The sequence below is a fragment of the Mus caroli genome, unplaced genomic scaffold (genome assembly GCF_978045245.1).
Source record: "Mus caroli unplaced genomic scaffold, Mus_caroli_1 scaffold_6, whole genome shotgun sequence".
Taxonomy (NCBI): domain Eukaryota; kingdom Metazoa; phylum Chordata; class Mammalia; order Rodentia; family Muridae; genus Mus; species Mus caroli.
In genome coordinates, this window is record NW_028227261.1 from 38,891,701 (window position 1) to 38,905,836 (window position 14,136).

Genomic DNA, 14,136 nt, shown 5'->3' on the forward strand with positions numbered 1-14,136 from the left:
CCCTCCCCTCCCCTCCCCTCCCCTCCCCTCCCCATTCCTCAGCTTTGGTCTAGCCTTTTTTTTTTTAAGATTTATTTATTTTTACTTAATGAGTACACTGTAGCTGTCTCAGACACACCAGAAGAGGGCATCATCGGATCCCATTACAGATGGGTGTGAGCCTCCATGTGGGAATTAAACTCAGGAACTTTAGAAGAGCAGTCAGTGCTCTTAACCGCTGAGCCATCTCTTGGTCTAGCCCTTAATAATCAGCATTAGGCTAGGCATTGTAGCACAGGCCTTTAATCTCTGTGGGGCTCTGTGAGTTTGAGGCCAGCCAGAGCTCGAGTGAAACCCTGCCTCAGGAGGAGTAGAAAAGAGGCCACTATGGGGCTGGATCCAGAGAGAAGGCTCAGTAGTTAAGAAGACATACAACTTTATTCCCAACTCACGTATAGCATGTAGACACTTATAGACATGGTATATACATACACATACATACATACATACATACATACTCACTCATTTAAAAAATGAATCTCTTCTCTTTTTTTTTTTCTTTTGAAACAGGGTTTTTCTGTGTAGCCATGGCTGTCATGGTACTCACTGTAGACTAGTCTAGCCTTGAACACAGAGATCCACCTGCCTTTGCCTCTCGAGTGCCAGGATTAAAAGCATGTGCCACCATGCCCAGCTAAAAAAAAACAAAACAAAACATATCTTGAGATAAAATAAATGAATCGAAATAAGAACTATCAAGAGAGACCCTGCTGAAAACGAGGACTGCAGTGGATGGACAGAAGTCTGGTCACATCCTGCCTCAGTGCACAGCAGTGTCTGGCTCCAGGAGGCTCCCAGCTCACCTGTGTGGAGGGGGGACTAGGAAAGAGCCCAGGATGGCGCAGGCAGTCCCTGGTCTAAGAGCTACATCCAGGACAAACTTTTGTGCCTTCTCTTTTATTCAAGATTTAGTTTTAAGTGTGTGTGTGTGTGTGTACACGTACTGTGTCTATATGTGCTGATATGCTATATGTGTTCTGGGAATAAAGCTCTATGTACGCACATGAGTACAGGTTTCCACTAAGACCCGAAGAGGATGTCAGATCTCCCGGAGCTGAAGTTTTAGCTGGGAGCCGCTGACAGCATTGCCGGGAACTGAACACACATCCCCTGCAAGAGCAGTACATGCTATTAATCCCTGAGCCATCTCTGCATCCCCGTGCCTACTCTTTGATTCGGGGAGCAAACTGTCCAGCACGTTCATGAGCGTAGGCTGGTGGAGAGCACAGAGCTCCCATGTCCCAGTTATCCAGACATGGCCAAGTCTTTCACCTCATGCTCCCCTTTCCAATAACTACTGGGAAAACGGCTTTTAGACCCAGCATAATGGTTAGAAATTCTGTAACTCTAAAAGATAAGAACCACTCTGATATCACATGTAAAAAAGTTAATAATTTCCTAATGTAGTGGAATATCCAGTACTCTATTGACCTGTTAGCCCTCAGTGACTCCTAGTGGGTGCTCTTGAAACTGACTCATCCCTTGGTGACTTCTGCTGGGAGAAAGAGAAGACGCAGTATAAACAGTTTTATGAGTGCCCATCTTTGCTTGAATCCCTGCTTGGCCATTCTAATGAACCTGCTGGTGCTGGTGCTGGTGCTGGTAGTGGCGGCGGCAGCGGCAGCAGCTGCTGTGCTTTGATTTTTGCCTGTAAAATCTAATTTCAGTCTGGGGAGGTGGCTCAGAGTATAAGAGCTCCTGCTGCATAAGCATGAAGACCTAAGTTCAAATCCCAAGAAGTCAGAATGTCAGAGGTCAGCCGTGGACCTTCACATGACCCCTAAGGATGAACCTCAGGTTGTCGGGCTTGAGCAGCGAGTGCCGTTCCCTGCTGAGCCACCTCACCAGCCCCACCTGACCTCATCAGTTCTCCTGAAGCTGTATTCCTTCAGCGGACTCGGAAGTTCCACACAGTTACATCAGATAGTCTGTGAGTGTAACTGCATTCCCAGGTGGCAAAGAGGTTCCTGCGGCCGCTCCGCCACCCTCTCATCTGGAACCATCCGAGTGCTGTCTTCATAGCTGACGTACTTGCTTTTAGGTTTCTAGAGTTCTTCCCTGTGGCCACTCCTCACTGGGTCTGGAGCCCAATGCACTGCTCCATCATTTTTCTGGGGTAAAAGTTTAAAGAGCTCTGGGCTCACTCTTCTATGCAGCTTGGTTTTTTCCCCAGGGTAAAGGAGTTGTGTAAATTTTAACCAGTTGGAGGAGGGGGGAAAGCAGTTCAACTTCTTTTTTTTTTTAATTCAGTATTTTTTAATAATTTACTTATTTTCATGTGCATTGGTATTTTGCCTGTATGCATGTCTGTGTGAGGCTGTCAGATCCACTAGATCTGGAGTTACAGACAGTTGTGAGCTGTCATGTGGGTGCTGGGAACTGAACCCAGGTCCACTGGAAGAGCAGCCAGTGCTTTTAACCAGCCATCTCTTCAACCCCGACATAGCCCAATTTCTAGCAGTTTCCTGTTGCTCCCCTACCAAGGGAGCTCTGCCTCATCTCCTCCATCTTCATGCTATTGTTTAGAAGCTACAAAAGGTGATATGCCCCAAGCAGTCTGTCTTCCTCTTTGTTTGATGCAGAAGGAAGGGTCATCCTCATCTTTTTTGCCAGAAATGAGGGAGTAATGAAAGTCCGAGGGCAAGTTTTTCCCCATCGCTTATAAACAAATTCTTTTTATTCTCTAGTATTTTGCTGTCCTAGATCTAATATGGTTTCCTTAGTCAAGAAGTTCAACAAAGATGAAAGCCTTTCTAATGGACTTTCACCTACCTTCTAAGAGACAAACCCTTGTATTTGATGGTTCCCTTCAATTTGTAGCACAGATAACAAGCCACCCGCTTGTTCAAAGCTTCAACCATAAAAGCCCATTAACTGTGGAGGGCAGTAAAATCAGGGCAAGCAGTTAAGGAGAGATCTGTCTTCATTCCAATATTTTTCAATTTCTTAGTCAAGGAAGGAATTCATAGGAGAATTTAAATTTGTTTGGAATTTCTGTTTTGCACTATTAAATATTGATGAAAATACAATCTCTAATTCCAGGGACTAAAGAGATGGTTTAAGAGCACTGGTTAATGGTTAAGAGCACTGACTTTTCTTCCAGAGGACCTGGGTTCAATTTCTAGCATCCACATGGCAGCTCACAACTGTCTGTAACTCCAGTTCCAGTGGATGTTACCTCACACAGACATACTTGCAGGCAAAACATTAATACATATATAGTAAGAATAAATAAATCATTTAAAATAAAATCTTTAATTGAAAAAAAAAGTCAGGCATGTCTGCAGAAGCAGCCGACAGGAGGGTCACTTTGCTGAACACCAGCAAAGCTCAAGATGAATGAGAAACCCCGACTTCAGAGAATATGATACAGAGCGATAGACCAGGACAACACCCTCCTCTTCTCTACAAGCATACGCATACAGCCATACAGTTACATACACACAGAGAGAGAGAGAGAGATCAATGTAATTTTATTGAACAAATCTCATGGAGTGCCTACTGTGTGTCTAGCCATCCCTGCCCTTAGAAACTTCTGGAAAGATGATTTGAACCTTCAAAGAATGGATGTGAGTCACCCGGGGGTCTGAGACAAGGAGAGCAACTCCAGAGGCAGCAGCAAGGCAGAATGACAAAGCCTGGTCTAGGTTTTTAGGGGGTCTGAGGGGACAGATGGTGATATCAGGGGGGATGCTGAGGGAGACTGGACCACCTGTGCTGTGGATTGTCGGATTGTCGGGAAGGAAATCACTACCCCTTGGGGATGTGGAGGCTTCAGGGTAGCCAAGTCTGTGGTTCATTCAAGAGGCTTCAAGGACGCTCAGAGCAGAGGACTCTGCAGGGGTCTCTAGTTGGGGACTGCCTGAGTTTTAGATTCCAGAGGTTTGGAAGGTCGGAGAGTGTTATGGGAATCAAAATAAGGGCTGGACAGCCCCTAGTTCTTAATACAGTAAATAGTATCTGTGGGTACAGGCGTGGAGTGGCCCAGTGCTGACACATGCAGAGGCCAGCTGGGTCTGAGCCATGAGGCTAAGGACACTCATTCCTTCAGTCAAGCCTTTCCTTTGAGAGCGTTAGTCATCGGAGCTTCCTGGGGAGAATTCTGGGAATCAGAAGGAATCCAATCCCATTAAGCCCTGGAAGGTGGCATCTTCTCTAACTTAGTAGGATGAACTTTTTAAGTGTATAGCACTTTGGGTTTATTTTATTCGAGGATGATGGTAGCCTTTGGGAGCCAGTCTGGTGGAATGGTCTTAGGAGGTAGAGGCAAAAAGATAAAGGGAGTTCAAGACCAGCGAGAGTTAGCGAGATGCTGCCTTAGAACAATAAAGCAAATGAGTATATCGGCTCACATCTGTATTCCAGCATTTGGAAAAGCTGAGGTACAAAGATCATGAGTTTGAGACCAGCCTAGATGACATAGTGAGTTTGAAGCCAGCCCAAGCTACTAAGTGAGACTCGGTCTCAAAAACCCAGAGCAAGTGAGATGCATCTGTAAGTAAAAGCATTGGCCACGTAAGCCTTCGTGACCTGAGTCCAATCTCTGGAACCCACAGTAGAAGGAGGAAACGCATTGTCAAAGGTCATTCTCTGACCTCCACTCAGGCCCATATTCAAAGACCCACACATCCTAGACACACAGAAGGGGAAAGTTAATAATACATTGAAAACAAACAAGCATAAATAGATTTTTAATGTTTAGCTTCAAAAGGGAGAGCATTTTTAAAAAGAAAGACGAGGTGTGCTCCTCAGGCTCCCTGGTTACCGTGCACGGGAGGGAGGCTTTCCTTAGCTGCCTAAGGCCTGGAGAACCGATTGCATCAGGCCAGAGCAGCAGCCCCTGCCCTTGCTGTGCGGGCCAGTGACTCACCTCCTTGCCCTCAGGGTGTCTAGAACCCAAGTGCTGCCAAGGAGCTGTGGGCTGTTGTCTGAGGGAACAAGAGGCTGAGCAGAGGGGACTGGGAAGTTGAGACCACTCAAGACTTGGAAGGAGCCCAGGGCAGAGTTCCTCTGGGGTGACAAGGGTGTGCCAGGCTTGTTTGTTGAGGGAAGTATTGTTGAACAATTGTGTACCTGTATATTCCCAGTCACAGAGCTTCAGAGGGTGGTGACTGGAAGAGAACACCAGCTCAGGGTTAAGCAAGGCTGTGTCCCTGCAGCCCTCTGGATTGCCCACTTCATGACTTCTCCATCTCTCCCCTTCTAGTCCTGGACACACAACATCCAGCGAGAGAAAGAGTTTCTGCGGAAGCTAGTGAAGGCACGAGTCATCACTGACTTAAGCAGCGGTATCTGAGTGGGCCGGACACTGGGCCAGAGAGGCTCACGCCAGGACCAAGCAGCTGCCACCTGCACAGGAGCCTTCACACCCAGAGAGGGACAGTGCCAAGAGGCCCGAGGGCCAGTGAGGCCTTGGCAAGGCAACCAGAGCTGTGCCCACTGCAGGCCAGCTTCAGAGACCAGCACCCTGCCTTGCTGCCTGGGTCCGTGAAGCCAGAGGGCCAGGAGGCCACTGGCTGTGGCCAGCAGGCCCAGCATGCAGGAGGTGGGACATTTGGTAGCAAGAATGCTACCAGAATAATTTCTCTAATCAGTGTTTGGTGTATTATCATTTTGTGAATTTGGGTAAGGGGAGGGGAGGGATAATTTATTTTTAAATTAGATGTCACATTTGGTCCACTTGTTGTGCAGAAAGAGGCCCACTAGAGGGCCCATCAGACAGTGGTACCAGTCAACTCCCTGAAGGATGGAGGTGTGGTGACCATGCTTCAGGGACCGGGAGGTGGATAGCATCTCATGTCAGCCATCTCCAGTTCACGACACTCTTTGGCCTTCCTTGGGGAAGTACTCCCTCTCACCAGCCACCAGTGTCCCATAGGGGAACCCCAGAGCCATCCCATTAAAGCCAACAGGACAGCTCTTGGACAAGAGCAGAGAGAACTCAGGAGGCAAGGCCCAGCCCAGCCTGACGGGAATGAATGGCTCCGTCCATAGCTGTCCCTAATCCATGGGGCAGTGCTCCTTCCTGAACTGGCAGATGGTCTGGGTTTCTTGCTGGGACTGCCAGCTCCATGGGTCCTACCCAGGACCGGAGGGAAGTGAGGCTCCTGGACCTCACCCAGGCTGCCACAGCCGCAGCCAGCCGGGGCAGCTCTCACGGAAGCAATAAAGCTCTCCTCTGAATCTGGCCTCCTGTTGTTTTCTCTGACTTTTCTGGAAGAAACAGAAACTGCACTGAACTCAGGGGTCTTCTCTGCAGCCCATGAACTCCTAGGTCCCTTTCACTTCTCGTGTCTACTGTAGGACCTTTGAATCCTCCAGCTCAGTGGTTAAAAGTATTTACTGTTCTTGCAAAGGACCCAGGTTCAATTCCCAGCACCTACCTGAAGGCTCACAATCGCCTGTAACTCCAGTTCCAGGGGATCTGATGTCCCCTTCTGAACTCTAGGGCTCTTGTTGTATACATACACACACCCAGGCACAGAAACACACAAAATTAATTAAAAGACCAGCAGAGGAGGCCCACAGAGCACAGAGAAACTCACAGACCTCCATCCCTGCCATCCATGGCTCCCCTTAGAAATGAATGTAGCCCACTCCTTATTTGCACTTCAACAGAAAATAGGAAAACCCCCAACCCAGCCCTAGACACCCCTGGTAACTTTTGAAAGGACATCCCTGCCCCAGTTCACCTCCTTAGGCTCTAGAATCTGACCCCTCTTAACCCCAGGTAGATCTGAGAATCAGAGACACATAATGATGGAGGTAGCTTCCTGTCAGACACTGGCAACTACAGCAGTAAATGGGACACATAGCTTCAGCTATATGCCTGTCAGTGGTAGCCCTAGCTGCAATGGCCACCTCAATTCAGCAGCCAGTTTCATGGGAAAAGAAAAATGTGTGCATATGTTGTGTGTCCATCCGTGTTGTCCCATGTGCCTCACCCCACGCAGTCTTGTGGAGCCTGAGGATAGCCCTCACAGACTTCAGCCTCAAGCACTGCACAAAACTGCTCTCTCAAAATCAGTGGTTAGGAACCCTGGCTATGTGCCAAAATCACAGGTGAAAACTTGGAACTATGTACCTGCCCATCCCAATATTCTGATTCAGATTGGGATGTGGCCCAGATGTGGGTAGTTCCTTTCTTTTCTTTCTTTCTTTCTTTCTTTCTTTCTTTCTTTCTTTCTTTCTTTCTTTCTTTCTTTCTTTCTTTCTTTCTTTCTTCTCCTCCTCCTCCTTCAAGATTTATTATATATATATATATGAGTACACCATTGCTCTCTTCAGATACACCAGAAGAGGGCATCAGATCCCATTACAGATGGTTGTGAGCCACCATGTGGCTGCTGGGAATTGAACTCAGGACCTTTGGGAGAGCAGTCCAGTGCTCTTACCCACTGAGCTGTCTCTCCAGCCCCATGGGTAGTTCTTCAAGGTCCACAGAGGTGCTGGTACATGATCAGGGCACATCTGGTCCATGCACTGGGTACCCTTACCCACTCTCAGCATCTGTTTTTGCACGTATTGGTTGGCAAATACCAAGTTGTCATCACTAGCCCAACTGCCTTCACTTTACTCCCGGCTACAAATTTAGCTGCTTCTGGGGCATTTCTAGCAGGAGAGTCCACAGACCCTTCTAATTTAGCATGTCCAACACTGGTTTCACATGCCCCTCTCCCCCAACCGCCAACCCTACATCTGACCCTCTCCCAGGGAAAGCCAGTTCCTAGAATTTTACCACCTCACTTTGTCCAATCAGGCAAAAGGGAATGTAGGGGATTGGGTCCTGAAACCCCCAACTCCCCACACCCCTGCTCAGGGTTTATCTTATTGTCCCCAGCAGCCTGCATCCCTCTTCTGTCTTGCTTGTCTCAAAATCACACTTTCTCCAGTGCAGTCATTCAACGAAAATGACCACACTCAGACTAGGTCAGTAGTTTCCAGCATCTTCGTGATGAACTCCAGACTAGTTGGTAGAACCTTTCTGATCATGGCCATCAACCAACCTCCAGACACCTGCCAAATTGCCTCATCGCATCTCAGACTCCAGTTCAATACTCTGAGGTCTTCTGATTCTTCATCCCTGGTCCCTACCCCCACCCCTACCCGCTACACAATCATTCACTGCCTTCACTGGGTGTGCGCGAGTCCCTCTGAGGCCCCGACCCTAAAACTGAGCAAACAGGCTATCCCTGTCGCTCCGAGGCACCTGAGCCTTCTGAGGGTCCCGGAGCCACCACTTGAGGAAGCCGAGTAACTAGCCAGAACCCCCATGTCTGCGCAGCCCAAGTTGGAACTCTCCCTCAGGCTGCCCCTCCTTCGCTGCCCTCCCTCGCGCTCTCCCGCCCTCAGCCAGGCCTCCCAGTTCCCTACTTTGCTTGACTACCAACTTCGAATTCCCAGTTTCAGCGTCTCGCCGCAGCCCGCGATCTCTACTCTGCCTCCTGGGGTCTTCTCCAGATGTCTAGCCCCCACCTAGGGGGACCTAGCCTAGCCAGCGGGGACCGGATCCGGAGGGTGGAGCGGCCAGGTGAGCCCTGAAAGGTGGGGCGGGGCGGGGGCGCTCTGGGCCCCACCCCGGGATCTGGTGACGCCGGGGCTGGAATTTGACACCGGACGGCGGCGGGCAGGAGGCTGCTGAGGGATGGAGTTGGGCTCGGCCCCCAGATGCGGCCCGCGGGCTCTGCCAGCAACAAGTCCCTCGGGCCCCAGCCCTCGCTGCGACTGGGGCTTGGAGCCCTGCACCCAAGGTAAGCCAGCCTTCTTGCCCATCCCCTTGATGGACTCTCAAAGGGCAGGAGAAAGGGCAGAAAGGTCTTCCTCCCCCCTTTTCTCTCAGCCTCTCTCTTCTGGGCCCTCAGCGCAGCTCTTTGCCCCTCCCAGCCCCTCCAGTTCTTGTCGCTAGCTTCTTGGACTGTGTTAACCCTCCTGGCTGGCTGTAATGTGAGGCTCCCGCTGCCGCCACAGGGCACAGACCGGCTGCCAAGGCCCCACTTTTAACTAAAAGAGGCGCTGCCAGGTGCACAACTCTGGGCATGATCCACTTGAGCTTCGGGGGAAAGCCCAGCACTGGTCCCAGGAGAGGCGCCTAGAAAGACTCGGACCAGGACCCCTTTGGTGAGTATAGGGCTGGTGGATAGGGGTGGCAAGGGCTGGAGGACCAAATATCCCAAATGGTAAGAAGGGAGAAACTGGTCAGAGCTGTCCTCGAGGGACTTGCTCCTAGGCTCCCCCTAGCGCAGATATCCCAGGGCTGCCTTGTCTGACTTTCCCTCCATCTGGGAGAATAGTAGCCAGCCTGGTCTCTAGGGATTTGAATCTAGTTAGCCAACAGACACACGCCTAGCTCTGGAGGAACACTTTCTAGATAAAGGCCTGGGAGACGTGTGTCTTGTCCTGGAGTCATCATATGTCGCTCCCCCTCCCCATGTATTCTGTGTGCCAGCAAAAGGATGGAGGGTTACATCTGGGACCCAAGAAGAGACTAACTAATGAGAATTCTTAAAAGTTCTAGGGGTCCAAGAGCAGTGGGTCACAAAGACTGGAGGTGCGGGCTGGGATTAGGAAGGATGGTTTAGGGGGGAAACTCCTAGGAGCAAGGTTAGGGGACCAGATCCACAGGAGGCAGATGGTCCAGGCTTGGGCCGGATCTCAGAGTGGTTCAGCCCTCTTGAGACCAGGTTGGTGTGGAGGACTAGCTGGTCCTTCTGGCAATGGCTCAGACCTAAATGTGCAGAGCATGTGCAAAAGCCCCCTCCCCTTAAATCCGCAGGCTTGACAAGCTCTGCCCCCTGGTGGCCACAGGAAGCCATGGTCCAGGCCCTGGGTTTTCAGAAGGACCATTGCTTCCCCAGATAATAGGCAAGCTCTTGGGAGACATCTGTGGGCATAAGAGAGAATTCAGGTGACACTGGGACCAGAAAGAAGATTGCAGGAGGCCTAGGCTACAAGTCATCAGATAACCCAAGTGACCAACTGACACTCAAATTCTCCAGGGCTCTGCTTCCTCCCCCGAGGTATGGAGTGAACGCTGAGCATGGAGCAGAAGGAGCTCAAGTTACTACTTTCTCCAACCACCCTGGTACCTTCAGCCCTGAAGTACAGAGCAGAAGGGTCTTAGAAGACAGGACCACAGCTGTGTGAGTCTCCCCCCCCCCCCCCGGAGGCCTTAGACGATCTCTGAGCTCAGCTGAGCTTTGCCCATCTGGAGAAGTGAGCCATTGATTGACCTTGTGGCATCGTGAAGGAACAGGTCCTGCCAAGCACCTAACACACAGAGCAAGGTTCTCCATCGGAGCTACCGCTGCTGAGTTGACTCTAGCTACTCCAACCTCCTGGGCCGCTTCGAGAGACTGGAGTGGAAGGAGGAACCCCAAAGGATAACTAACTCATCTTTTAGTTTGCAAGCTGCCTCAGGAAGAGGGTGGGGAAACGGGTCCACAAAGGCTGATGGGAGCTTCTGGAGCCGAAAGCTATGGAACTGGGACTTGCAGAGCCTACTGCATTGTCCCACTGCCTCTGGCCTAGGTGGCAGGTGAGTCATTCCCTTGCATTTCCCGGCTGGCTTTCATTGGAAAAAAGAGTAGGACATAGCTTAGGGCCACAGGGATCAGATATGAAAGGGGAAAATGCCAAGAGGGAGGGGCCCGTCATTGGAGGAAAGGTTACAGGATTTCTCCTGATGGTCAGTGCCCTCAGGTAATTCCTCCCCTGGGCTCCTGGGAGCAGCAAATGCCTATTAAATCTAAGTCCTTCCTTACACTCTGCCACCCAGCTAGGAGCCCGACTAGACTGGTCTCTGATCTGGGCAAGACAAGACCCCCTCCCGACCCCCAAAGTGCCCCGTTCCTCCCTAAGTCTCCTTCTCTCTATGCAGTCAGCCTGGTGGCCAACCCTAGCTGTTCTAGCCCTGCTGAGCTTCGTCACAGAAGCTTCCCTGGACCCGATGTCCCGCAGCCCCGCCGCTCGCGACGGTCCCTCGCCGGTCTTGGCGCCCCCGACGGACCACCTGCCTGGTAGGTGAGAGCGCGACAGGGCGGGGCAAGGGCGAGGCTAGCTCTAGACACCCCCCACCCACACCTCCGAAAGTGACTAAGTCTCATTCCAGGGGGACACTCTGCGCATTTGTGCAGCGAAAGAACCCTGCGACCCCCGCCGCAGTCTCCTCAGCCCGCACCCCCGCCGCCAGGTCCCGCACTCCAGTCTCCTCCCGCTGCGCTCCGCGGAGCACGCGCGGCGCGTGCAGGAACCCGGAGCAGCCGCGCACGGACCACAGATGCGCGCGGCTGCCGCCTGCGCTCGCAGCTGGTGCCGGTGAGCGCGCTCGGCCTGGGCCACAGCTCCGACGAGCTGATACGTTTCCGCTTCTGCAGCGGCTCGTGCCGCCGAGCACGCTCCCAGCACGATCTCAGCCTGGCCAGCCTGCTGGGCGCTGGGGCCCTGCGGTCGCCTCCCGGGTCCCGGCCGATCAGCCAGCCCTGCTGCCGGCCCACTCACTATGAGGCCGTCTCCTTCATGGACGTGAACAGCACCTGGAGGACCGTGGACCACCTCTCCGCCACCGCCTGCGGCTGTCTGGGCTGAGGATGATCTCCAAGCCTTTGCACACTAGACCCATGTGTCGCCCTACCTGAAACAGCTCCACCGGGTCTCACTAACCAGGAGCCTCAACTCAGCAGGATATGAAGGCTGCAGAGCTCAGGCCCCAGGCCGGTGAGTGACAGACGTCGGAGTGACAGACAGAGTAAAAGATGTTGGAACCACTGACCAACAGTTCCAAGTTGTTCATGGATCCCAGCTCTACAGACAGGAGAAACCTCAGCTAAAGAGAACTCCTCTGGGAGAATACAGAAATGGCCCTCGGTCCTGGGGAATGAATTTGGAAGAGATATATACATTGTAATTGCGTTGCTGGACCAGCCTGTGCCGAAACCAGCCCCGTGTTCACTTGTGGAAGCCGAAGCCCTATTTATTATTTCTAAATTATTTATTTACTTTGCTGGTTTGTCAGATCCTTTCCTGGACATGGGGGATGGGTAGAAGAAGCTAGATGAAGATGTGCCCCACCCCCACCCCATCCACATTTTACACTGACTCAACAGTCATAGTGCTACCTGGATCGCCTACTTCTTGCCCCTCAGGTGTCTCTGAGATGGATGGGAGGTACACATAGGTGACAAAGATGCACAGTCCACAGTACTTGGGGCCTGGGGTACCTGTGGGAAATAAACAATATAGTTTTCTATGGAGAAAGGTCACACTGTGACCACTGGCCACTTGGGACCCCTGCTTAGTGGGTAAAGACACAGAAAAGCATGTTTTGTCCCTTTGTCCTGCTCCATCCATGTCAGTGTCTCACCATGCAAGGACCTACCTTGAGGGCTCCTTGACAGGTACACAGGCTGCTTTGCTTACAAGTCAATCCCTGAAGCAACCCAGGGCAAGAGAATATCTGAAGAAGGGTTGGGGATGGGAGAGGGGCCAGAGTAGGGGTGGGGAGGGTGCTGGTTCACAGGAAGGAAGCATAGAGTTTCGTGAGGACAGGAGCACAGGCCAGCTCTGAGGGTCTCAGCCAAGCGTGGATTTTGGGTGATGAACAAGCATAACCATTTATTCACCCAGCAAACAGTGGCAATGAGCTGTCAGCTACTGTTTAGGCACTAAAGATGCAGAGGTGAGGCTGGAGATGTAGCTCAGTCAGTAGGATTCCTGCCTAGCCTGCCCAAAGCCCTTGGTTTGGTTCCCAGCACCACATAAACAGAGTGTAGTGGCACATACCCAGAATACCAGCGCTCAAGAGAGAAGCAGAAGGATCAGAAATTCAAGGGCATTCTTAGCTACATATTGAATCTTAGGCTAGCCTGGGCTACATGACAGTCTGTCTCAAGGAAAGGAGATATAGAAGTAAAAGGAACATAATCTCTGTCCTTACGCTTGAACCAGGACAGACAATAAACAAGTAATGATATGGGTAGTCACTGCAGTTGATGCGGCAGCTGATGGGATGAAAGGCAGCTGAAAGCTAAGAGGAACACACTTTCTCCTGGCAAGGGAGTCGGTGTTGCCCCGGCTCCTCCCCAAAAGGTCAGTCAGTCATCCAAGCTTGTCTGTGTGGCCCTTGACATGGTCAGTGTCTCAGATGAGGTGTGATGTCACACTGTCATTCAGCACTTGAGGTTTGGAGGCAAGAGGATCAGTTCAAGACCATCCTTACACAGCAAGTTCCAGTCCATCCTGGGCTCCATGACACCGGTGTGAAAAAGGAAGGAAGGAAGGAAGGAAGGAAGGAAGGAAGGAAGGAAGGAAGGAAGGAAGGAAGGAAGGAAGGAAAGAAGGAAAAGGTTGTCTTTCTGGTCCTATGCATTTACATTGATTTTTCTTCTTTAAAACAAGACAGGACACTTTTTATTTGTAGTTTTGTGTGAGGCCAACACCCTGTCTTCCTTCCTCAGTTGCCTTCTGCCTTAGCTCCTCTCTGTGAACCTAACGCTGGCCACTTTGTCTAGGCTGGCTGGCCAGAAACCCCAGAGATCCTCTTATTTCTACCTCCCCAGCTCTGGAATTACAAACATGTAAATTTTTTATTGCAGTTTCATCTTGTTTATCTTATTTTGTGTGCTAGGGTAGGCAGACATGCCCCAGCATACATTTAGAAGTCAGGAAACAAACTCATGGACGTCAGTTCCCTCCCTCCACCATGGGGTCACAGTGGATCAAACTAAGGTCATTCGGCTTGGTGTCAGGTACCTTTACCCGAGGAGCCATCTCGCTTGAGCCTCAACACTGGACTTTTATGAGGGTGAAGACGATCACATTCAGATACTCACTTCTCATGCATTTTCTCATACACACTTTGCCGACTGACTAGTTCTGGGGCCTCCGAGATAGATAGGCACATTTGGGAAGGATGTTGTCTCCCAGAGACCAAGGTCATTGGGAGGGATGCTTGTCTGGAGCAGAGGAGGGAGGCCTGGGTGGGACAGATTTGTGAGCTGTCAGCAGTGAGGTTGTAGCCAGGGTATATGAAAGCTCAGAGGCAAGACTAGGTTGAAGGTAGGATCCCGGCCATTTAAGCCATTTAGCGACGTCTGCCAAGTC

The 14,136-nt window shown here is 51.1% G+C and overlaps 2 protein-coding genes across 6 annotated transcripts in view; both read left to right on the forward strand.

The window, feature by feature from the left end:
- Positions 1-6,226, forward strand: part of St3gal3 (ST3 beta-galactoside alpha-2,3-sialyltransferase 3) — a 205,967-nt gene extending 199,741 nt beyond the window's left edge. For all 4 annotated transcript variants that reach the window (XM_085839036.1, XM_021161382.2, XM_021161385.3 and 1 more), the window contains one exon: positions 5,246-6,226. In XM_085839036.1, coding sequence (XP_085695162.1) covers positions 5,246-5,335 — 90 coding nt within the window. In that variant the 3' untranslated portion in view covers positions 5,336-6,226. The remainder of the gene's footprint in view (positions 1-5,245) is intronic.
- A 2,338-nt stretch (positions 6,227-8,564) lies between these two features.
- On the forward strand, positions 8,565-12,391 carry Artn (artemin). 2 transcript variants are annotated; one of them, XM_085838411.1, is made up of 6 exons: positions 8,565-8,789; positions 9,007-9,156; positions 10,035-10,178; positions 10,439-10,573; positions 10,916-11,058; positions 11,147-12,391. In XM_085838411.1, exons 4-6 carry the CDS (start codon positions 10,514-10,516, stop codon positions 11,538-11,540), a joined length of 597 nt encoding a protein of 198 aa, XP_085694537.1. In that variant the 5' UTR covers positions 8,565-8,789; positions 9,007-9,156; positions 10,035-10,178; positions 10,439-10,513; the 3' UTR covers positions 11,541-12,391. The 2 variants fall into 2 exon arrangements, with proteins under 2 accessions (XP_085694537.1, XP_085694536.1); XM_085838410.1 differs by having other exon boundaries at positions 10,916-11,054.
- The last annotated feature ends 1,745 nt before the right edge of the window (positions 12,392-14,136 follow it).